The sequence below is a fragment of the Pundamilia nyererei genome, unplaced genomic scaffold (assembly GCF_000239375.1).
Source record: "Pundamilia nyererei isolate P.nyererei 1_Seehausen unplaced genomic scaffold, PunNye1.0 scaffold00056, whole genome shotgun sequence".
In the NCBI taxonomy this organism is placed as follows: Eukaryota; Metazoa; Chordata; class Actinopteri; order Cichliformes; family Cichlidae; genus Pundamilia; species Pundamilia nyererei.
The window spans coordinates 1256450-1282301 of record NW_005187457.1 but is presented as its reverse complement, the minus strand read 5'-3'; the positions used below and the strand labels follow the sequence as shown (position 1 = coordinate 1282301).

Genomic DNA, 25852 nt, shown 5'->3' with positions numbered 1-25852 from the left:
CTATGAGATTTCTTAGTTAACTCAGCTCTCAGTCCCTGACATGCATTGTACAATATGATGCTATAGAAGGCATATTCTACTTATTTATACTGATCTTAAAAACTGAGCTGAATTAAAGGAGCAATCAGTCTCATTTTGGTGTGCAATTTTCTTATATTCATCTCTCTTTTTGCAGATAGGTTTCAGAAAAACATAAGTATTCCAACAATTGCTCATCCTAAGCATATTTCAAAAGCTTTTCCTCCCACATTTAGATTTCTAACCAACTATGGGATACACTTCAGGTTACACTGAGGTTTGTATTTATGTATTTATTTTGAAGTTTGCCTTCATTATAAAGTAAAGCAGCAAAGAGCATTCACTGCTTTTTACTACATGGCTAAAAATGACACGACAACTTTTCTTCATAAAATGGGGTTGGTTTCACCGGGGCAACTTGGCCCACAAAGACTGCAGCCCCAACCAGCCCGTGAGGCTGTTTTTTCCTTTTCTATTTTTTTAGCTAGCTACAACATGACTTGACCTTGCAAGAATTTTTAATCCTCTTCAACAAAAAATGTCTGTGGGCTGCAACAGTCACTCTGACTTAAAAATGCATTTAATTAGCTAAACTTTGTCAATTGGTTTCTTAAAGTCTCTCTGTTGTATTGCCTGCTGTAAATAGCACCACCCACTTTAACTTTTCTTAAAAATCTGTACCAAATTAGCACTGAGAGTGGCTGTCAGGTCATACACAGCAGTTATTATTCACACACATATGCAACATTTCCACACACAGACCTCACACAGTAACTGTCCATTATTTTTATATGCACTGACAGGCCTGTTTGCCGGTTCGGTCACTTCAGAATGAATGGAGGGCCTCGTTATCAACTTCCAAAGCATGAATGTTTCTTGAAGTGCATCTCTGTGTGCCTCAATACAGTGCAAATGCATAAATAGGTTCTCACAAATTGGTGTTCTGTTGCAGTTACAGCAGCTCTTCTGCTTCTCCAGTTATAAAGAAACGCAGTTCATTTTTGATGCAGAGAAAGAAGTCGAGAGGAAAAGAGCGTCTTTATTCTAATGCCATTGATATAACAGCCAATCAGGCCGAGGGAGATGGGACAAAACCACCTGTCATCTTTCACATAACAGAGAGTCACTTACATAACAGACCACGATCATCCGGTCTCTTGATCACTCTGCAGCAGGAGCCTGATTGTCGACTTACAATAAACACCACTGTCTGCTGCGAGAGTATCTTTTCCCTTATTGAGTGTTAAGAGGCAGAGATGAATACACTGCAGAAAAAAAACAGTCTGAAGGAGGATATTTTGACTATCACTTAGTTATACTGTACTATATATCACATGCACACAAATCTCAGTCAAACACAACACATCTATATAAAGGGACATGCATAAAAATGCATATAAGAATAGCTACTGAAGAAACGAGTCCCATGTTTTTCTCAGGAATGGCTTTCTTGCCCTATTTCCATAACCCTAAGTGCATGCATGACGCAGAGAGCAAAACAGGGTGGAGTCCAATAAATGTCCAGTGCAGGCAGGCAGCCTGTCAGCCCGAGGAGGCACGAGGATCATTTAACGCTGGATCTCTTACTCAAAGCAGCTCTGAAGAAGATGTGACCTTGATTACCCTGAAATGGCAGTGACGGGGCACACCAGGCAGCCACACCCACATGTGTGCTCGCTGGCATTATGGCAGCGAGCTTGGAAAAAGGCACAAGCCCTAAACAACACACGTCACTCTGGAAAACTGAATGTATAAGGAAGGAGATATCAGCGAAAGAAGAAGTGGGGCATGAAGGATAAAAGAGTCACTGAAAAAGCAACATATAAAGCAATTTTCCATACATACAAATCCATACATTCAAGAAAGAGAGATAGAGGAAATAGGATGGCCAGAGATGAAACTAGAAAGAAAGGGATGGAGTGACAGAGAAGTAACAACAATCTCCCCTAGGGTCAATTGGTGTGAGATCCATCTGTTCCTAGAGATCACACACACTCATAACAGAACACACCTATTCATGTAAACACCATAGCACCATAGTACACAGTGTATTTCAGGGAACTGAATGCCAAAAATCTCTGTGCCAAAATTAGAAGGTTTTCTTCCAGCATATCAAGCATTTCTCAGCTGCAGCAGAGTCAGCCAGTGCCTGACAAAAGCATAAAGAAGGAATTATCCGGTATGTTGAACTTCCTTAGGAGAAGGAGCAAAAGATGTAATGTTCCCCATAAAAAATGGTTTCAAGACAGTTACAGTTATGTGGAGAAATAATCATCCGGCAGCCAACCAATGACGTCTTTTAGCTCTGTCAGATAATTCGATGGTTTCTAGGACTGTTGATATTGCTGTCAATTAATTAAGATTAAGACTATTTTTTCTGTTTTCTTCCTGTAGTGAGCCCCTGCAATGCAAACTGTCCTCTATAACTCAATCTATTTACACCCATTAGAGCAGATCTCTTCCTCCTGCGCTTGCATGCAATCTGCTTCACCAGTTTACTTACAGCTGCTCACAAACCAATCATCACCTCTCTGTTAACAACATTGCACGCACACTGTACAAATCGCAGAGTCACAGCCATTCATTAAGCTTATCATCTCAGCTGCCGTATCCAAAATATCCCTTGAGTACTTCATACAAAATATTTAAACCAATTCTAATGTTTCTCTCTTTTTTTGTGGGACAAACAGGATTGACACTGACACTAATGCTTCCTTGAAACCACCATAATTCTTCTTCTGTTTGCCAACAAACATACTGTATGTGTGAATATATGTGTGAAATACAGTTTTATGATAAAAGGTATTTGTATCCTCTGACTTGTCTGTGCCTCCGGCCACTGCCACTCACCACCTTCCAATCTGTTATCTCCAAAGCAGAATGACATGTGAGAGTGGATAAAGGGATTAAGTTCAAAATGATAAAAACCCAAACAGTATTTTTTGGGTGTTTCTCCTCTTTATTTGTCCACACTTGTGATTAATCGTGCAATTTAAATAAAATAGAGACAAACAGAGGCTGTTCTTTAGTCAATGTTATAAGGTTTTGTTTTATAGCTTAGACAATAAGTGCTTTCCAAAATGAACAAAACTTTAATAATTACTTTTCATTAATTATCCAGTTGGATTAGGAGATAGTGTGTTTCAATACTAGCTATCAATTTCTTTTTACATTTATGTATGCATTCATTTTATTAATTTATTTTTTCTCATGCATGCCAGCAGTAATTTTGGTGAAAACCTCTCCTAATGGTCTGTCTTCCAACAGACAGCTAGAAGCCACCAGCCACCCAGAAGGAGGACAGGACATTTGACAGGACAAAGAAAGAAGAGCACACCTAAATTACTGCATGAGCTTCTATATGAACTGAGTGACAGCAGCATGTTTTCTTTCATCCACCTCCTACTTGCCGTACACTGGCGTGTCTCCTGGGTTTGACTAGTGGGGGGTTAATTGAAGCTGAACGAAAGCTCCCAACTCCAGTCTGAATAAATAAGCTGTGTCACCACGCTAGTTGTGCAGTGAACACTTTTGCTGTGATTGTCTAACTTACGATCGCACTGAACACAAAAACATACACACAGAGCATTTTCTTCTTACCACCATCTTGTTGAGGGAGACCCAGCAGTCAGATGGAAAGTCCTGCAGCATGGGAACAAGAAACTGGAGACAGCCATCCCAGTGGCACAGCAGTAGCATCATACCAATCAGGTTGAATATTCGCACCACGGCACTGGCTAGGTCATAGGTCATGTGGAAGATCTGTCAGGAGGAGGAGAGATGGGACGTGAGGGTTACAGATTTGGAGAGGAGGCCAGAATGAAGCCAGAACTGATGTGTGAGCAGAATGAAAAGTTGGTGTTTATAGCGATTGAGCGAGAGTTGAAAACAATGGTAAACACTACTCTATCGGCTCTCACAAACAGCACATCCAGCATGTTATCATTCTGCTGATAGCACTGGCAACAGTGATGCTGTGGGGACTATTTAAAATAGCTTTAACTTGTGCACAATTTGCACAGTTGCAAATCCTGATCCACTCTGTAGGACAATTATTATATTATATTTTTTTAAGAAAATAAATCATACTCTTGCAAATTTAGCAAATTCATTTTGGGCACGTGGTACAGTTTAACAAGCTGTAAAATTTCCAGAAATGAGGAAAACATAGTTTTCATATGTAGTTTTTTTGTTGACGCTGGCAAATTAATATTCACATTTAGCCATGTTTTAAATGCTAGTTATGTGCTAACCTCAGAGGTTTACCTGAACACAGTAATGTGAGGGCAGTGGGAGTGAATTATTATAGTAAAATATAGCACTTCTGAAGCTGTGATGGAGAAGAGGTGACTGACCAAACTGCTCTCCATCACAGACAATCCTGCCCACTATGAGCAACACTTACTGGGCAGGTAGCAAAGCAACTTCTCTAACAAACTGATTGAGCTCTGCTGCCACAAGGAAGCATACAGGCAATCTTTCATACCACATGCTATCTATCACTCAATATATGTGTCTGGCAGGGAATCGTTCGCCAGATATTTGTATTGTTATTAATATTATTAACATTATATTTATAAATTTTCTGTTGATAAGTTGGTTGACAATGAAACATCTCTGTTATTAAACATCTCTCTCACTCTCTCCCTCCATTGCATGCAGCCCAAAGTCTAGTTAAGCTGCCCATGTTCTTGCAATGGAGAGGTTGCTACAATATCCACAAACTGAAAGGAAGTTTGGAGAAAGTTTTTTGTGAGTTTCACACTCATACAGGAACCTTTCACACCAGAGGTTGTTATTCATCTCTTGCTAATATACAAATATCTATTAGGGCAGCTTTAGGTAACATGACGACCTGTGAGGAAGAACTTTAGGATTTGATATCTCAGTTTATTTATAGGTAACTTGTCTGTTAACAACTAAATTTATTGTTATATAAAATTTGAACAATTTAATGAACTATGATAACAGATGGTATAACTTTGACCAGTTTTTTAGTAACTTATAAACAGCAAAAAATGTGCTTCGCATTCCCAGGCTGAGGTTCTCCATTATAACCAGGTGTGAGACCACAGGGCATGCAATGTGCATTCATGATAAAACCTCATTAGATGCTGATGAAGCTTTGATCAGCAGCCCAGGCCAGGCTCTCGCTGCTGTTTCTTAAGATTGCTCACCCCAGGTAAGAAGGCTAATTTGCGTGGAGCTGGTGATGTGGTCACAGCCTTGTAAACACCACTCACTATGGCTTGGCTGGCTATCTGCCAGGCCAAATTATCGTGGTTCGTGTGTGTTTTTGTGTGTGTTTGTGTATGGGTAGGTTTACAAGTATGTGGGGATTAGATCTTGAGAAATTCATCTTAAATATGAACTAGGCCTTTGTGTGTGTTTGTGTGTGTATGTGTGTGTGCGTGTGATGACATGAAGGAGCCGCTTCTGTTTAGAATTTACAGTTTGGGAGCAGCAGGGTCAGGGCATGCTGTCACACATCTCTACACCTCAGACGCCCTGCTGTCCTAAACATACAAGTCACATGAATATGGAAAACTGACACATGTTATACCCCAGTTGTTAATGTGCATGATCCTAGTTTAAATAGCTCTTGGACTTTTCATATGATTTGTGTTTGGATGGATAATGGCAATTGTATCAAAGTTTATTTAAATTCCTCCTAAATGTAATTTATAAAATGTGCAAAACAATTTCCTCAGAAATATGTAGCATTTCAGTTGTATGCTGCACATCACATTTTCCTTATCCAGTTCTAAAATGTCATCAGCACCTGGTTGTTTCACTCTTTTGATATATATTCATTTTTTCTCTTTACAGTAATTTCGTTTTGATCCCTTCCCCAGGCCTGCTTTGGGTCCATGTGTAATTAAATCAAAATCAACAAAAGAAACTACTTTCTTTGCACATTTTGTGTATATCCTGTATTGGCTAATGGCCTTGGGTCATTTAGAAGACGCAGAAAGGGAAACATGCTGTGAGGCCCTGCCCTGTGATTAGAAAGCGTTCCCATTATGATTAATGAGCTAGGACTAATGTTCCCCCCAACACCAGAACAGCACCTGGCCATGTGTCACTGTCACACCACAATCTGGGTCAAAGCATAGTACTGTGACTACAAGTCACAGCCTGAAAAACACAGATAAACTATTTGCTGCTTCTTTCTGTCAGACTGCTAAAATGCTTTTAGAGTAAAACTAGTGCGCATGATGGATATGAACCTTTTTATCCTTCCATCCCTGACGCTTGTGCATTTGCTCTTGTCCATTCCCCATCATTGTCGAGCTCATGAAAAAGGCATCATCGCAAGCTTCCTGCTTCAGCAAATTGTTTTTCTCTGCTTCTGTATCACCAACATAGATGCATAAGCGATTTATTCTGAGATCATTCCAAATAAATTGTTTTTTTTGCATGACTGTTACCCAGTGCTCACCTCACCTCTGTACTGGCCTTCAATAGATCTATATGGTGAAATCATCACAATACTAAGACAAGCTTTTAGGAAACAGTGCTGCAGCGAGCGGACTTAAGCTGAGCTGAGCTGAGCTGGGCAGAAGAGGCAAACAGTTCCCCCCGTTTGGATCAGGCAGAGCAGAGCAGAGCTCAGCTGAACTAAGAGGATCAGGGCAGGGCCAAGTTGAAGCAAAGGAGCACTCGCGTGTGTGTGTTTCTGTGTGTGTGTGTACGCGTCTGTGTTTGAATGAGTAATTAGGGTTTTCGTTAAACCCAAATTACCACTGTGTAGTCAGAAGAGCAGTGGTTATTTTCAGAGTGAGGGGACACTCATTTGATTGGAAGATGCTTGTTTAGGCCAAATAAGGAAGCACAAAGAAGCACACACACAGTCCAAGCTGTGGAATGCTGTGTTTATGTAAAATGGGGCCATATGATGGATGATAATGCACTTTTCTCTAGAACATTATTTCCTGATGCAATTAGAGATGCAAGGGGGTTTGCATTAGCAAGTCTTTCAGCATGTGGTTGCAGCTGTTTGATGCCTTAATTGGTTGAAATGTTGCAACAAAACATTTTTTACTATGTGGAAACTTTTTTTCTTTCATACAGTTTTAAATGCATCAACAATGTGATGATCAAGTAAGATGACCTATAATCCACTCATCTTGGCTTGCTGCAGTAGAAAACTCTACACCTAATTTTTTGTGCCTTCTCCTGTGATACTAGAATGACTTATACTGACAGAACAAGCCACTGCACTGGAAACTGCTGCACAATTCTTAATTAGAGCCCAGTTAGATTAGTTTCTCATTATTAATGAGCACATTTGAAAGTGGAGGGGTAATAGTAAGCAGATCATCTGATCATAATTGACTAACTTCTGCATTACAGCAATAATCAATGCAGCTGTAGTGTCTGTCAGGTGTAGCAAACGTGATGCTAATGAGATTTTTTTAGACATTAAAGCTATGCAGTAGTAGTAGTTCATTAAAAAACATACATATTTGTATGAACAAGTTAAAAACTTAATATTTTCTTTTGATGCTTTTGGGGAAAAAAGTCTTCCTCTGTAAGATTTCAGTAACAAAAAAAAGACCTTATACCACAGGGGATGCATATGATGAGAAAATGATATGGAAAAACAGACTGACCTACATTATGTAGAAACCCAGGATGTGACACATCACATGCATCAAGTATTTAGTATTGATTAAGGGTTTATTTGAACAGTTTAGAAAGTAGGTAGGACCAAATGGTAGTCAGCATATGCTTGATCTATTTCAGGATCATGAGATAGTCCTTGTAAAAGTGGATTCCCTGTGAGCGACCTCTAGCCTTACAAAGTTTGAGAACCACGGAGTAAAAATCTAAAATAGAGATGTTCAGTGTGGAAGTTATGTGTTTCCTTTCAGTATTATCTGTTTATATAAAAGTGATACATAAACTGTGCATTAGAACCCCATCTGGTCCCATATACTTACTTTATCCAGTATTTATCCAAGCTAAACTTCAATACTGAACAAAACTTTCCTGTTCGTATAGAAATGCTGTAACTCAGCATACCTCCTCCCACTGATGGATGTAACGGATGAGTCTAGACAGCCTCAGCAGACGCAGCAGACTGAGGATCTTCGTGAAGCGGACAATGCGGAGTGCCCGGGCAGTTTTGTACACCTCTGAGTCAATCCCCTTCTCCACGATGAGGAAGATATAATCCACAGGTATGGAGGAGACGAAGTCCACCACAAACCAGCTCTTCAGGTACTTCTTCTTGATCTTCTTGGGGTCGAGGATGATCTCGGTGTTGTCCTCGAACACGATACCAGTCCTAAAGTTGAGTACTAGGTCCATGAGGAAGAAGGTGTCAGAGACCACATTGAAGATGATCCAGGGTGTGGTGGTCTCATCTTTAAAGAAGGTGATGCCTACAGGGATGATGATCAGGTTGCCAACCATGAACATTAACATGGTGAAGTCCCAGTAGAACCTGTCAGGACGAAAGAGTAGAAGATGATTAAAGGCGCTTGTTTAATCCCAACACACGCAAACAAAGGGCAGTATAGGGCCATGTGTACAACTCTGAAATCTGATAGAGAAAAAGATGTAATAATAAAGTAATAAAGGAGAAAAATCTGATGCTATGCATATGAGAAGAGAAACCATGTCTAAAATCTGATGTCCAGACATTGACAGTGTTGCTACATGTTATGGATATCACATATCAGGAAAGAAGCTGATTCTGCTTGATTTATGATATGGGGTAAGCATATTTCCGGCCCTCTCTGTGTCATGAAGCAATGCACTCTCACAGGCTGAACACACTCAGAAAACTAGCCCAATCCAAACTGATAAATCTTTGAAATTTTATGAAATGCCTGATAGTTCCTTCACTTTACCCCATTAACCACAACCATGCAAAGAAAAGACAACTAAAGCAAAAACAGCAGAATACCCTCCAAACAAGTCAAGTACAAACAACAACCGGAGCCCAAATCAATAAAGCAGCCTTCACGGCTGTGGCGTTGTGCACCATCGCCTATTTCCAGTAGTTAGTTAATGTGATGTTTATTGGTTTGAACAAACATTCACACAATAGCCAGTCACGCCACAGCATTAGGTGCTGAATTATGAGAACCTGTGTTTTAAAGATAATTCAGCTGGTGAACTGACCATGCGAGGCATCTATGAATATTCCTCTGTTTATTAAAGTAAGAAAATTGTGTAAGTATTTTTATATAACTTTACTCAACTTACCTATTATTAACTGGCAGATTAATTATGAACGATGTTTGTTAGTGTTGCAGGATAAGAGGAAGACACTGTGGCTACTTATATTAGAGGAACTAATGGAAGCGGCTGCTGAGTCATGACTTGAACTCTCTTGTTATGCGCATCCTGCTGCTGAGCTTTGTCCGTAAGTTAACACAATCAAGCCATGAATTGTTAATAAACAGCAGGCTTTACATATTTGATGGTACTCAAATAAGAAAGAGAAGAAACCTGGTTTCCCCACATTTTATTAGAGGAGCTGTCCTCGGTGCTGAAACCAAGCACACTTTAAGACACATTTAGAGTCAACTTTGTGACACCTCTGGAATATGGAGCTTTTGTGTAAACACAAAATCTCCCATATGTCATCATTCGGTGCTTCAGGAATAGAGAAATAGCTCTGTTTATGATAGGGTAAGGTTCAACTTTTTCCCCCAGATAACCATTGAATGTTTAAAAATAGCATACTTATGTTCATATTCCCACAATCTTCACATATAATGTTGTTTGACGTAAAGAATGGGCGCTGGGCAACATTCAAAAACACCCCTTTAGCTTCTTTACAGCAACACTTTCACTGACCTAACACAATTTGACCCATACCTGAAGTCGCTGTATGGGTGGATAATCCAATTACCCGCTGACTTTACGCGTTCTTGTTCTTTCTCCACTGCCTTCTGGCTGCCAAACATGCGCAGGGAGAATTTATTAACTCCAGGCTGAAGCATGGCACTAAACTGCCGCTGCATGTATGTCTGATTCCCCTTGGACTCTCCATCATCCGGCACTATCTGAGAGCCGTCCTCTGCTTTGCTGAACGTGACAGAACTTCTTGGCTGCTGAGCCAGTCCTTTACTACTCGGGGGGTTGGAGAAGGAAACTCTGGAGTCCTTTTTCTCCGTTGCTGCCGTCGTCTTGACCTCGGCCCCAGGCCCCTGTGTCAGGGACCCTGCTGAAGTGACAGAGCCGTCCATGCTCGCAGCCAGCTCCTTATCGTCTTCAGCTGCTACTACTCCATCTGCCTGCTTCTCCTGTCTTGAGATGAGAGAAGAAAGACTGCCTGAACTGGCCGGGTCTCTTCTACAGTCTCCGTTTTTGTTGCATATCATACCGATGCCCCCCTCTCCTATCACGCCCGCCTCAGACACTGTGTCCCCTGCACTCCTGTGGTCTGACTCTGTGCCGCCAGCAGCATCCCTCTGGCACAACAGAGCAAATGCACAGCTGCCGCTGGGAGTGAAAGGTGTGGAGTCCTCGCCTCGCAAGAGGAAGAGCTCATTGTTGTTGGAGTTTTTTCGCACAGGAGAGACGGCTCCGCCTCCTGGCGAGAATTTCTTCATATTGGTCCCCCTGGTACTCCCATGATCCTCGCATCCAGCCGAGCTGGCTACTTGAAGGGGTCGAGCCTTCTGGAATTTGGGCTCCTCCTCGCTGTCCTCCGCCTCGTCCATTACAGGCAAACAGACACTTCCGTACCTTAAACCGGGCGAGACTGGGCGGCGGCAGAGGAAGGAGTGTGGACTTCAAAGCCTCCGTCTGCTTTCCATTCACATCACTTAACGGCGTACCGGTGGCGTTGCTATGGCTGCAACCTGGCTGTTGTTATTGTGTTTGTGTGTGGTAGAGAGAGGGAGAGAGATAACAGCTTTACCCTGGGGCTTCAACCACCTACAGGTAGCTTTCAGCCTACTGAAGAAAATGTGCGCACAGAAGAAAACAGTTTTGTCAGACCTGGACACAAAAAGTCAGTGAATGCGATTTTAAAAGTGAATTCTTACTAACGAATTAAATAACGCACAAATACATTTTTAGAATAACTCAAACTTGTGTGAATGGAAAACTATGATGATTTAAAAAAAACTTTTAATATGCAGTGATGGCCTGAGCAGTTTTACGTCAAAAGGAATCATCAGCGAGTATCCCATGCTGCCATGCTCAGTTGACCCAGTATCAGTTCAATTCTATCTAGACTTTCTCGGAGTCTGGCAGCAGCGTCTGCCTGTTGCTTTGGTTTCTGGCAGCCTTCCCAAGTTGTGGGGTTTTTAATGGTGAAATGACTCCACCTTGTGGATAAAGGCACAATTTAGGGCCAAGGCAACCACGAACAGTGTGAAGATTTAGAAAAAAAAAACCCCATCATATTTGCTACTAGCTTATCTTTTTTGTACTAAATCCTAGTGTCCCAATTAAGAGACCGCACGCTCGAAGTACGCATTTTGAGACCTATTACATCACAGCGACGCGACAGCGGCTGTCCCAATCCGAATTTTACTCCAAATCCCCAAATATCAAGCGTGGTCCGGTGCACGCTTCGTGGTCCCATATATCCCTCAACTCATAGCGCGGCGGTGGGTGTGGATAATTTTACCGCAAAATACGGCAGAAGGGAGCGGCCGAAGAGTGAACTGTCAAAAGTAAGTACTCAATATCATGTCACTTATTTATGTGCGAATGTGAAAAACATTACTGTTGGCCACATGTCGGCAAAGTCATGTGACATTAGTGATGTTTGTACTTTCAGCGTTAACTTGGTTTTAAAGCCTTTACTTTGAAATATACGCCGTTCAATAGTCGGCCTTAATCTTACAGAGAATGTGATGATTCTATGGATAATTAAAGTCAGTCATATATCCACAAACACAACAAGCTGAAAGTCAGTGATGCTGCTCGGTTTGCAGTCCTGAATATCACAGCACAAGCAGGATTCACTGCACTGTTAATGTTAGCTATGTTATATTGCTGCCTCTGTTCGGTGGTGTCGACGGACTTTAACGTGTGTTTGAACGAGCTGACGGTTCACTCGTTAAGCTGAAAGAAAGAAAGAAAGATGCTTTAATCACAGGAGTCACACATGTGTCCACTGTACCATCTGGGAACTCTTGTTTAGCACTCGTAATAACACAGACACTAAATCCTCCTTCTCTTGTGCTGTTTTGTAGCAGTGTGTACACCTGAGACTGTCACCTGTCTGTCTGTCCTGCACTCTCTCTCTGTTTCTTTCTCTCTGATTGTGGAATAAAAGTATAAACATGTATTTATAAGTTAAACTTATGTTTGAATCCTGCAGCTTATCACACATTTGATTTCCAAGTGCAAGTGTCCAGAGTGAGGACCGACTGAGGGACCCACTGCTGCATATCATCTGTGAGGCTTTGCACGCCTGATGATCCACCAGGACAAACTCAGCAGTGTGTGAGGAAGAGGAGGAGGAAGAGCCAGCAGTAGCTGACAGATGGAGAGAATAGACAGACTGTTCCCTGTTTGTGAAGGACTGCTAGGAAAGTTTAAAATAACTCATTGTCTGTCCTGAATCAGTCTTATTAGGTAATGTTCAAATAATTTTATCATTCCAGTGTTTTCTGTTACACACTATGAAAGGCAGCAACATGTTTAATATTCAGAAACCTAAAGTATGTATCAGCAGCAGAATGGACCTCAAAATAAATGTTTGTTTCAGTTCTACGAAGCTTTGAGTATTTTGGATCAGTAGCACTGCTGTGTTTGTTGCATCATATTGCTGTAATTGTTTATACATTCTGAGGTAAGTTGATCTATAGTGTTACATCATATTCTATAAGGATGTTATGTTTGTGTATACTTTCTGCTCAGTTTTGCCATTTAGCAGAAGTCAGCCTGTTTAAGGCTCTGATATCTATTCTGTGTGACTTAAAGCAGTTATGACATGGTCTGATTTTCTCACCCAATAAAGGAATATTTCATATCAGTCTACTCTTCATTTTATCAGAAACAGTTTTCACAGCTCATACATTTTCTTTTTACACATATGTAAGCATTAAGCCAAATGTAATGTAATGCCAACATATTAAATGAACAATTTTTGTGTATAATGCATCTATATATACACTGTCCAAGATACTTGTCTTTGAGTGAAGATTTAAGGTTAAATAACTGCAACTTGAATCTTTGACCCAGAGTTCAAGCTCACTGCTATCTATCCATCCATACACACACATCTAGATATATCTATACATCTCTATATCATAATCTGACAGTAAATATAATATTGGCTCAACTAATACTCAACTAGTCAAAGCGATGTCATGACAAAAATGGTTTTTTTTTTGGTCAAACATTTTTTCTCCTTCATTTATGTCACACAAAGCTGTATGAAACGTTTCTCGCGGTTAGTATCATGGTTGCTAGGCAACCTGAGTAACGCGACGAAGGCTAGACCGTCCCATTTCACAAGCCTCTCATTTCCGCACTTCTCGTACGTAGTATGCGTACTTCAAGCGTGCGGTCTCTTAATTGGCACACAGCCCATGACAAATGATTAAACACAGACACTCATGACAATTATGTGTGTGTCTGTCTATGCACTACTGTTTTGTTACAAATGCAGCAGGTAGGAGACCCAGTGTGTTTGACTACCCTTAAAAAAAATAGAAAAGGAAAAAAAGAAGAAGCTGGGAACAGGAATTTGAGGTCAACCATGTGGACAATCTGCTTCATGTATCTGCCATATCTGAGTTCCCCTTTTTGTAAGTTTCAATTTGTTGGTAATTTAAGCACATTCAAACTGACTTTGTACATTTCTGCAAAGTAATAGGTTATAACCTGAACAACATGCTGACTTTAAAGTCTGTGTTGAAGGGAACAAATAAAGCTGAACTAGGGGTCAGTCAATTTTCATTCAACCTAAGTTCTTAAGAAAATACCTTCATTTTTTATTTTATAACAGGAAAACTCAAACCATGATTAAAAAAAAAATAAAGTAACCTCCACACCCAACAGTGAAATGCTGCCCCCTGGTGGGGACAGCTTGGAATTCTGTGAAGAGTAAATGCCTTAAGAACAGGTACTTTGTTTCAGTGAGTGAGCTGGTTTAGAAAGAAACTGATTATTTTTTGTTATAATGGGAAGTTGCTGCCAAAATTGATTATAAAAGTTGACATTTAAATATCAAAATTTGTTTGTTTGTTTTTTGTTCAATGAACCTTACCGTCCAAAAGAATCTCAATGTATTTGAGTGTAACCAATTAAGCTATAATGCTGTTAATTTCATTTACAAACCCCAAAGAATAAAACTTGGATACGACAATAATAAAATACTTAAATACGTTTCCATTAAATTGCAAGACCAAGCATTTTCACTTTAGGATTGCTTTCTATTGTAGCTTACCATTTCTAAAGCACTTGAGTAGCTGTAGTTGAGTAACAAGACCAGACAAATTTTAATACCTTTAATTTATATTGTGCAAGTTGTACAGAGATGTTGTTGTTCCATGTAAAAGGAAAGTACAACAATTGACACAATTCTGGTTGACTAGGTCTCTCAAACTGTGCAATTCCGAAATGGTAATATCCAATCACAACACTACTCTTGGTTAAATGGAATATATGGCTTCTGAGTCATCTATACAATGAAGGGGAAGAGACAAGGATCCAACAGTCGCACACAACCAGTTCTGATCACACTGAGCGAATAAAACTAAAACCAATATTTGTCAGCAATTTTCCTGTATAAGTGTGTAGCATTAAAAGTTGCATTTGACAAAAGCAACATATCTCTTGCACTTGGTCCTTAAACTTCAACAGTGTATGTGAAGTCGGCAACAAAAGCATCGATGAGAAACGCAATCTAAAATATTTAAATAGGGAAAAGCTTAAAAAAAAAAAATCTATTCAAAACACTAGTTTTTTGTGGTAATAAAGGTAGCACACATTGAATCTTAGCTATTATTTCTGCAGCAACACATTAAAATTTAGTGGTAGGTAACAAAATGCAAAAAAAGACAAGAAATGGTGGCTGTTAAGGCAAAGTGTAAAACTCTGCTAAGGGAGGTTTGTGGTGAAGGGACAGAACATGTGAATTCAAATGCCCTTCATTATTTTCTATTCAGAGTGGCAGTGATTCATTAGGATCAAAACAACTGCTCAGATCCTTTAATTGCATCTTGGTTCGATTTATAGATCACCATTTCAGATCGGAGAATATAAAACCAATGACTGATGACTGAGGTCAGTGCAGGAAGCATCAGCATTAACAGAAAATAACCACAAACTACGCATTCCTCATGTGAACACTAATGATTTTTGCAACAACACACGTGGCTAGAACAGCATTTAAAAACTCATGCAATATTTGCCCCATAGTCTCAAGCAGAAATTTCACACTATGTTCTCTGGCTGCACAATATGGAGAGGGATATAGAAGAAACCAAACCAAGAGGAAATCATATTCTTTTAAACATTAAACACCCAAGCACAAAAAGGTACTTAAAATTGCAAGGTGCACAGTATATTGTTGTGCCACACAGCAGCTGAATCCTGGAGTGTCGTCTGGACATCCATCTATGCAAGGGGGAGGAAGGGGGGGGAAAGAAACTTTTATTTTTTGAAAAAAATAAATATATATATCCCATTCCTTACAAATAAATTTGCAGACACAGACTAGCCCACAAAATGCATTATTAATTTTAACAATTATATTAACTCACCTCTCTTTCAGCTTTTAGTTAGAGTTCCTTTGCCTCACATTCTTGTCTTTGTGGTTTGCATTAGAATTGCTCTTCCTGAAACACATTGAACAAAATGAGCTCCAACAGCAGCAAAACCTTGTGTCAATTTTATTGCTATAGCACATTTAAAAGCAACAAAGTTGACCAAAGTGTTTCACAAGGTAATTAGCAAAGATTTCACTTACAGAGGAGCAGATCCTGAGTCATCATCTGGACAGCAAAACAGGATCAATGACAAATGGAAAAAAAAAAACAAAAACAAAGTTAAAATGTTTTCTCTGATTGGTGTGAGAAACCCACGCCATCCCCAGCCCACAATGATAGTAGCAAACGTTTTAATCGGTAACATGACTGCAATGGTGTTATGATTAAATCCAACTAAACACAAATAGAAGCATGCCCAACTGTTGCATTTCTGACATTTACATAAAACCCATTTAACAATTACAATCATTTGTTCTTAGTCATATCATATAATGTGGCTTTTGGCATGTCGTGTAATAATGTTTAACGTGAACATTTTTTTTTTTTTGCACTGGCTTGATTCCCCCCTTTGTATCACAGAGGCTCATGCAATTCAAGCAAAGGAAGACCAAAGGAAGACTACAGTGCACTGCTGTGGTAACAACAGTAAACACCTTTAAAGTGGCCGAGCTAACACAGATCCTTGTATGTCCTCTGGCCATATTCACACCCGAACAGCATGTATTCACAGTATGGCAAAAAGTAGGCTACCTCTGCAGCCAAATGATGAATGACACAAATGGTATATGATATACTGATCTTGAGAAGGTTGCCTATTATGTATCATGCATATAGTACAAGATGCACAAAGCATGCAAACAAATAGTTGAGACCTCTTTTCAACCTACCCAAATTCATGTCAAACCATTAGAGCAGTTTAAGTGTCTCATTTGACTCTTTCATTGGCTCAAACACACGTGTTTAAAAACCAAAACAAAGTGAAAGAAATATTTGAAGCTTGCGCTGTAAGATTAAGGGCCAGTGAAAGAGTGAACAAGTCTTTGAGCGCATTCCTCTTAGAAGTGGTTACTATGAAAGCAGTTCATTCAGACTCCCACTGCCTTTTCCACGCGGTCATCTCAGTTCAACCACTTCAGTCTGACATGCAGTTTTGTTCACTTACCAAAATGCAAAATCAGCAGCGAACAGAGAAGTAAAAATGTAAATAATAAAAAAATAAAATAAAATTTCTAACACAGATTCTTTACACAGTGGTGGCAGCTATTTCCTGATCTTTATTTTCAAAATGAAAAATAATAGTTAAAAAAATAAAATAAAAAAAAATTCAACTACATCCTGCATCTCTCCATAAAAACCAACACGTTGCTTTCATAGTCTCAAAGGGCATTCAATTTTCTGATCTCATTGCTTAGTACACTAGGTCTACAGTTTGAAGTGTTCTGGTTTTAATTGTAGTTAAATGACTTAAGAAAAAGAACAAGTCTTTCCCGCAAAAAGAGGGGCTGCAGGTTGACAAACAGCCGGTAGCTGGTATTACACAAAAACCATGGAATAATAAAATGGTATGTAGTTTTTTCTACTAAGAATTCCTAATAATATCAAAATGGCCCAAAAGGTTTTGGAAGTCACCAACTATTGCAGCCAACCGGCAAAGATACTTGTGAGGAGTCACTACATAATGACTTCAGCTTATGCTGATATTTGCAAGGGAACTGTTGAAATCCCAGCATTTTCTTCATTGCTAAAAATCAAAGATGAAGGCAGTGTTGCATCATTGTGCTAATTGCAATTTCAATATGAAATAAATAAGGATGTAATGAGTGGTGTAGGGGACATAGCATACATACCGTCATTGACCTCATCAGGCTTTCTCCTCTTCTCATAGATAAAGATTATCGTGACAAGGATGATGACCTCTGCCACGATGCCAAGAAAGGGCCAGAGAGCAGCCAAGCGACTGCGGACACGCAGGTTGATTTTGTCAGTAGCTACGCCGAGTTCGTTACTTCCAGAGCAAATGTAATGCCCGAGGTCACTGTCGATGTTCAGGTTGTTAATGGTCAGACTGGTCTTGTTGGGGGTATTCTTGATCTCATATTTCTCAGTTCCATTGGTGATACTCTGAGGGTTAGTGAATAACAAAGTGGTTAAAACCCAAAACATGTTTGTCATTCACTGGCAAACTAAGCCAGAATTATGCACAGTTTAGTGAACTGGAATATGACCATATCTACAGTGAAACATTAAGACTGCTGATGAGGTTTTTTTTTTTTGTTTTTTTTAAATATAATCGTAATGCTCAGGTATGCACTGTGAGAGCTTGTAGAAATTTCAACTTGAGACAATATTAACTAAAGTGTTAGTGAACATTAATATCATTCCGAGTGTGACAGAAACTCACAACTTGGGTTTCATCGGCGTTCTGCTTGAACCAGAGCCAATCAGTAGGTAGTGGATATCCATGACTCACACAGACCAGCACAACTTTGTCATTTTCATTGCCGTGCTCAGAGTGCTTGTAGGCAGCGACATGGGGAAGTGCTACAGCAAGAAATGGTACATTAATTCAAACTACAATATGACAGTAAACAGTAGATTAAATAACCCCATTTCACATAATTATTATAGGACACCTAAAAACAGAAAGCAATACATCATTTAAAATGCTCTCAGACATATTTAAGTTCTTCAAATAATTCTGTTATGTGGAAACTGATTTTTTTCCCCTCACATGCAAGTAACATCCACCCAGTTTGTAGCTCCAACAATATAGATTTTTTTTTTTTTATAAAAACAATTGAAATAATTGTGTTCATTATGGTGAATATTAGCAAAGCACAATCATCAACAAACATCATCGAAATAGTCAGAAATAACAGGAAACGTGTATTCCCTCCCCAACCTGCAAAGCTCCTCTAGAAGTCAGGGAGGAGAAAAAAAACAAAAAAAAGAAAACAACAACCCACCACTACACAGTTAATGTCAATTTCACATTTTCAAGCATTCAGTATGACAGCATGGATTCATGATAAAGACCCTTTGACCATTCACCAGAGCACAACATAACGTAACACCACATGACTCCTGTAACCTAAACCAATAGTTCGAGATATTGCAATGTAGTACAAGTCTATATTTTTAATCTGCAGGGTATTATTTAAAAACTATTTGAAATTGAACAAAAAATGTTAACTTATCTCTGAAAACATCTTTGATATGCAACTCTCTACTTACTTCTGACTTCAATGGTCTGCTTCACTTCTGGATCAGTCAAGAACACGCATTCATACTTTCCACTATTGGCATGAGTGATCTTCTCCAATCTATGGGAAGAAAAAGAATCATTTATTTGAGAATAGTTTAACAAGCTTTGTTTTTTCTTTAAGACATTAGTAGCCAACAAGTGACTTAGGACCACTGCTGAAACCCCTTTAATGATGGCGATTAGTTTTCCACTCTGCCAAGTAGAAAATTCACAATAGATCTCCATTTATGCTCAAGAGCGTGGTAAAACTAAAGCTGCTTATCCACCCAGCAAATATTTCATATTTTCCCCCTTTATTACAATCGACCTTTTGTTTGGTGCTACTATCCTGCATTCTATCTCCAATGGGGAATTAAGGTCAAGCAAAGTGAGCACACAGCTTTCACGGCTGCCAAGACTACCAGTAAAGCTGCACGTCTATGCAGTCCATCTCTCTGCTAATCAAGAGCAGTGAAATGCCTGTATGGTGCCCCTAGCTCTGCTGCTAAAGCCAAAGAGAAAGTAGTGAGAGGGGGAGATCGTAGACAAAGACGAGAAAATGAAGGATAGCAAAAGGCATGTATACCAAACATAGCACTTTTTTAAGGCACAGCAATGGTAAATATTTACAAGCCAATTATACTTAGCCAATCATTTTAGTCACTCAGTGTTTCTAATTAGTTAACTATGTCTGGCCCACAAAAGGCTTCTGTTGGAAAAGGTCTCTCGCTTTACCAGCATATGGTAAACAGCATAATATTCTGCAAGACCAGCAGGACAGACCTGCCTACATGGCACATGGATGCTTTTGTTTTTGCTTACTTGTGGGTAGTGTGATGTGTGTTGCCATCCTTTTTGGAGTTTTCAATGATTTTGCCATTAAAAGTCCAGTGGGAGCCCTTACTGGACATGGCGGTATCTGTGAGGTTGCAGCTGAGCACAGCAGAGGTTTGGTTGGTGACTTCAGAAGGTTCAGTGTGGATGTTTGGTGCTTAAATTGAGTAAAGAAAAGAAAAAAAAAAATTGAACATAACACATTATTTATAAATATACCAAGTAACAAACAGCATTAGCTTCAAATGCATCATTGCCACTGATTGCTTATAAGATACAGTTACAATTTACATTTAGATCTTGACACTCAACAGCTGTCTTTAAAAGAAAAAGAAATTCTATTTGACACAATGACATCACAGGGAGGGAAAAATGATAGAAAACATCTTCAAAAGAAAGAAAAAAAATTATACACATCCTGTGAAAAATTCCCTGTGTTTCTGTTGGATTATTCTAACGAGTCAAATAACTCCACATCTCAATTTAGAGGCTACAACATAAAAATGTTGTAGAAATTCCATGTATATGACAATCCTATGCGCTCATTCACCAATGAGCAAGGAGTGGGGAAAAAAAAAAAAAAAGAAAAAGAATATATATTAAAAAAAAAAACAACTTTAAAATTAAATGTAGAGGCAAACTATCCAACTTGCCTACTAGCCTCAATGTTGTCAGGTACACATTTATGTGTCAGCTTTGCTAAGACAATTGTTGAGTGTTGATTGGTCAAAGAAAAATCCAATGATTTCCAACTAAGCTTTAACATGTTCAAACTACTTTACAAGTTTAAAGATTAATAAGATGGGAGAAATAAAACAAAACATGATGACAAATAAACCATGAAAACAATGTGACACACGCACAAGTTCTATACAGGTGCACAGAACTTTCTGAAAAAGGTTGAGAGCTCCCCTCGTGGGAGGGAGAATGGGAATTATACTGAAAAGGTAATGAGCTACAGAAAGGTCATGGGGAAAAATTATTTAATTCATGCAGAAGAAGCAACAGCAATAAAAACTGTAAGTTTAACAGCCAATTGTGATAATGGTGAACTAAAGATGTTTAAAATGAAGCTCCAATTGGATAAAGCAACATTACTCCAAGTTCACAAAAAAAGAAAATAAATAATTAATACTGGGCCACAAGGCAGAAAGATGCCCCATGGCTGAGAATCCATTTTTACAGTTAGTTGCCATCTTCTGTACCTACTGTTCAGTAGGCTATAAGCCACAGGGATGGTCTACAAGCATGAACAATAGGGGCATTGCCAGTGTTAGTACCAATTAAGGAAAATGCAAGCAAATTAAATTTCTAACAAGCAAAGCTAATCTGACGCCCCTTTTTTTGTTTTATGACTATAAATAGTTAAACCGATCAAATATTACTTTGTTCATGTACAATAATAATCCTGAAGGAGCCATTTGCATATTTCCAACCTTATGACCAGTATTATATACAAGAAAACCTACCATAATACTACCCAAGCCTTAAATTGAGAGGGGAAAAAAGGCATCAGATTGAACATATGTACTGTGTCAGATAATACAGGGTTAGGGAGCTATGGATGTCATAAGACGAGGTTCATTTTCTACTAGGGAACAACCTTGGACCTTCTCAGGAAAGGAGGAGGAGTGTGTTTACTGGGTGAAGCAGGATGGAAAGTTCTGGTCCGGGAAACACGGCAGAGGTATGTAACAGGAGATTAATGTCCGGGACTTAACTAATGAGGAGGTAACAGTCATCTACTTTGACTGGGGGTCTCCTCAGGTTCACTCTGCCACTCACTTTCAATCACAATAACGTTTGCCTGCGAGCGGATCCACTTGATTTTTGGCGTCTTCTTCAGTTCATTGCGGTCAGGGTCGTTGGAAGCACGGCACTCATATGTGCCAGAGTCTTCAAGGGTCAGGCTAGTGAGGTGAATGGTGCTAGTGGCATGTGCTATATATGTGGCATTTATTTTCACACGGTCGTTCCGTGCCCCATCAAACAGCTGAGTAAAAGTCTCATTTGGCTCCTCGCCCTCTACAAACCACCACTGCACCTCAGGAATAGGGTTCCCTACAACCTCGCAATGCAGCTCTCCACTGTCATTGGTTAGCTTCATCTGAGACAAAGGGGACTTGATAAAACCCGCTGAGCACAGTTTTAAAGTAAGCCCAGCAAACAAATTGAACATTTTTGAATGTGATGGGGTTAAAGCAAACCAAATGATTTAATGAATTGATGGTAGAGTGCAATGGTGAAAAAGCAACAAAGCAGGAAAGAGAAAGAAAAACAGTTAATACACAAATGAAATAAAAACATGAAAGTAAGCACACACACACACAGAAGAGAAAAAATAAAACTCATCAGAGCATCATGTTCACCCAATTTCTGTAGAAATGTTTGTAATCATTTTGTCCTCTTATTAATGCTGGGTAGATTAATGAAAACATTGATATCCAATATAAGGTCTGTAGGTTCTGACTAGCTTGTATTGACTGGGCTGGCTCTAGGGGAAATGGAGTATAACACTCCCTTAAGCTAATCAAGTTTTAGATAACTGTTACACTTAATCTTGTGTCCATCTAGAGATTTAACCCTCTGGGGTGCCCAGACGCACTAGCGTGTCCAAAACACATGACCGATTTAAGATGAGGAACAAGCAACAAGATGCAGCCACTCCGAGTCTCCATTTAAACTTGTGTTGAAAAGACTTCACTATATACAAGCTGTTAAGTTGTGTTGATAGGCTACATAAAGTGAAAGAGCAGTATAAAAAGCTAGTTTTGAGACGTGAAAGATGTGTGACATTTGGTGTGTTTGCAGTATATAGTTAGTGTAGTTTATTCGTTTGTTTTGTTTTCTGTCTCAAAACAAAGAGGACACTAGTGAATGCCAAAGTTGTTGCCAAAGAGCCCCATAAAGGCAGATTTCAATGCAAATCTGTCTCCAGGTAGAAAACAGGATGAATGAAACACCTTCTGTTGTCAAGCTGGCAGGTTTTTGGCCTGTGATGTGTTCCTGTGCTTGTGGTGGACTAAAAAAAATATCTTGTGGGGGTATCACATAAGGCTGGGCCATATCATACCATTCACGGTAATACTGGTATAATGTCGGGCAACGATAAGAAAATGAAATATCGCGATAGAATATGGGTAAAACGTGCATGCGCAGTACCTTTGTTTTCATACGCACATGGCGGCGACAGATTGTTGAATGAAACAGATGAACCAGAACTGGTTTGTAAAAATGCTGCAACTTCAGTGGTGTGGAACTGGTTTAGCTTTCGTCCGTCAGATACACAACAAAGCACTATTTTTGGTAGAGCATGCTAGCGGGCCGTCGTTATTACAGTGTTTTTTGGAAAATACGGCACACTTGAAATAAATCCTCTGAATTTTCTGAAAATCAGTGCTCCTTAATCCCATGTGCTTTATGTATGAACTCTGGTTGTGTTTACTGACCCCGAAACGATTTTATGTGGTACACGGCGCTCGAAAATCTGTCAAATGTTTTAGTACGACTTTGCTAAGCTACGAACCTGCACCACTTGATGGATTGTCGGAGCGTTGCGGCTATCGTAGGCCGGAGCCTCGCAGAGTGATACGTACTGTGCTTCAGCATAGTATTACAGTATTCTGTGTGTATAACCTCTAAGTTTTTTGGATATTAAACATGGTTATGCTGAGGATATGTCGGCCAATTTCTACTGGCAATGCCTTTTGGTTAAACTGTCAGCAAGGAATTTGCACTGTTAACTTTTTATATAACTCTAATGCACATAAAAAAAACAGCTGATCAAATACGTTTAATTTTTTTTTTTTGCACGAATAAAGTTGTGGAGTTGCAAAGTATTTTGTCTAGTGTCAATTATATCGTTATCGTAAATTTTCAAATGTATATCATGATAAATAATTTTTGGTCATATACTGACCACCATACTGGTGGTGGTCAGAGGGCCCGGTGGCGCCAGTGTCCGGCAGCCTCGCCCCTGTCAGTGCGCCCCAGGGCAGCTGTGGCTACAATGTAGCTTGCCATCGCCAGTGTGTGAATGGGTGAATGACTGAATGTAGTGTGAAGCGCTTTGGGGTCCTTAGGGACTAGAAAAGCGCTATACAAATGCAGGCCATTTACCATTTACAGCATGATTGCTAACCATTAATGCTTCCTTCAGCTACATTTAAGGAAAATTATTTAATTAAAAAGAAAAATCTCTGATAATGCTTTGAGGGACACTGTGTTACCGCATAAAATTATGACCCCCACTGTGCTATGGAAGAATGCTTTTCCCAAGTATGTGATCTCTCAGTCAGACTGCCAAGAATGGCTGACAAAGGTAGGTGCAGACAACCGTTAATGATCCTTCAATCCCTGAGGCCAAAGGCTGTGTTTTCATCATTCTGGTGGAAGCTGAAATTAACTGTGACCATGTTTAGGCTTTTGAAATGGGGGTCAAACTGCACCACTGCAAAGGAAAAACTTTTGAAAAGTTTTGAAATGTGATTTTTTTTAAGCCATATCTCCAAGATCTAATTAAGGCAAATAGGAATGACCAAGCTGATGTAAAGCCAAGCCACAGCCATACAAATTTTCTGTCAATTTTTTTTTTTTTTTAAATTATTGTCTGGACTCTGAAGACTGCTGAAATGTGTTGAAATAAAATTTGAGTCCTTTTTGTATTTTCCATTTGTTTTTGATCAATCTAATTTATAGGATTCATTGCTCTGTTTGTTAATATCAAGTGTAGTCTTTGTAATCCAGTTGTACACTGGATTACATAGACTAAATGCCAGCGTTAAGTATTAGCAGTTACACAATACCTTGGAACGTTTCATCTTTAAAAAACAAAAAACAAAGCTTTCCCAGGTCATCCCTAAAGGTAGGTGGGAAAAAAAACAAAAACAACAAACAAACAAAAAAACCCACAAAAGAAGCATGCAGAAGCTTTTGATGAAATTAACACAATTTACAATGAATGAAAGAACATGAAAAAAAAAAGCAGATGAGGTTGAATGAAAATGTTTTTGAATGAATGAAAAAACTAAAATGCGGGCATATAACCCATCTGCTGCACAAAGGTTCAAACAACAGTTCAAATGGGTGCTTCTGCCAGGCTGGTCAGTACCAAAGTATTGATAAGCATATGGACATGTGGTGTTACTATTCATACTCGAGTGCAATTAAAGCACTCCAACACAGGAATTTGAAAATATCAACTACATGACCCCTGCCGGTGTCATAAACACATTTGTCACAGAAATGTTCATATAACACTGCACATACCAGATGTTAAATCAGTTTGCCAAGTTTGGCTAATGTTAACAGCGCTCAGAGCCTGCTGTTCTTGCAGGTTAGTGTCCACCAGCCTGTACAGAATGTGGTTATGCGTCAGTTTATGCCCAACCAACTTGTATGAAACTGCTCATCTCAACATTAGAAGTACTAATTAACTGCATGGGTTTGCATAGCCGCTGACCTACTTAATGGTGTCAAGAGCTGTTGGATCTTATACATGTTTAACTTTCGTTGTACATTCATGAAATACAGATTTTTTTTTTTCCAAACAGGTATATTTCAAGTGTCCACTGCCAAGAGTGGCAGAGTTTAACCACCTGCAAGAAGTGCTATGTCTAAAGGGGTGTCCCTGGACTCTAAATGTGATCATTACCCAGACACCACTTGGATGCGGTTAGGCTTACATTCTCTTCAACTAAAACTACAAAATTTCCAATTTAACAATAGATATAGACCAGACAGAAGAAGAACATCTGTGACGCTGTAACAAGAGCTGCAGTTTCCTAGTTTAGAATGGCTTCTCCATGATTACCAAAGGTCACCTTAAAAGCACATGCTTTTTAAAAGTTCAAAATTAAATATAGTTTAGACCTTAACCTCAGAGTGACAACATGAATGTTAATGCAATTCACTACAAATAGCCCTCTGCACTAATAACATGAGAACATGAGGGAGGAGACTGCGGAGTCTCCAGGCCAGGACCAGCAGGCTGAAGGACAGCTTCATCCATCAGGCTGTCAGGAAGCTTAACTCCCTCCCGATTCTGCCCCCTCTC

General features: G+C 39.4%; 2 protein-coding genes across 4 annotated transcripts in view; both read right to left on the bottom strand.

The window, feature by feature from the left end:
• Positions 1-10812, bottom strand: part of hcn2b (hyperpolarization activated cyclic nucleotide-gated potassium channel 2b) — a 40439-nt gene extending 29627 nt beyond the window's left edge. The window contains exons 1-3 of the mRNA XM_005734028.1: positions 9856-10812; positions 8047-8470; positions 3619-3780 (exon numbers count right to left, since the gene is read on the bottom strand). Of these exons, the coding sequence (XP_005734085.1) occupies positions 3619-3780; positions 8047-8470; positions 9856-10703 (1434 nt within the window). The 5' untranslated portion in view covers positions 10704-10812. The remainder of the gene's footprint in view (positions 1-3618; positions 3781-8046; positions 8471-9855) is intronic.
• A 3629-nt stretch (positions 10813-14441) lies between these two features.
• bsg (basigin) overlaps positions 14442-25852 on the bottom strand; it is a 14644-nt gene continuing 3233 nt past the window's right edge. The window contains exons 2-9 of one of the 3 annotated variants that reach the window (XM_005734027.1): positions 21583-21933; positions 19786-19954; positions 18954-19042; positions 18121-18260; positions 17567-17840; positions 15920-15932; positions 15718-15788; positions 14442-15569 (exon numbers count right to left, since the gene is read on the bottom strand). In XM_005734027.1, coding sequence (XP_005734084.1) covers positions 15728-15788; positions 15920-15932; positions 17567-17840; positions 18121-18260; positions 18954-19042; positions 19786-19954; positions 21583-21933 — 1097 coding nt within the window. In that variant the 3' untranslated portion in view covers positions 14442-15569; positions 15718-15727. Of the gene's footprint in view, positions 15570-15713; positions 15789-15919; positions 15945-17566; positions 17841-18120; positions 18261-18953; positions 19043-19785; positions 19955-21582; positions 21934-25852 lie in introns of all 3 variants that reach the window. The other 2 variants (XM_005734026.1, XM_005734025.1) reach the window with 2 other exon arrangements.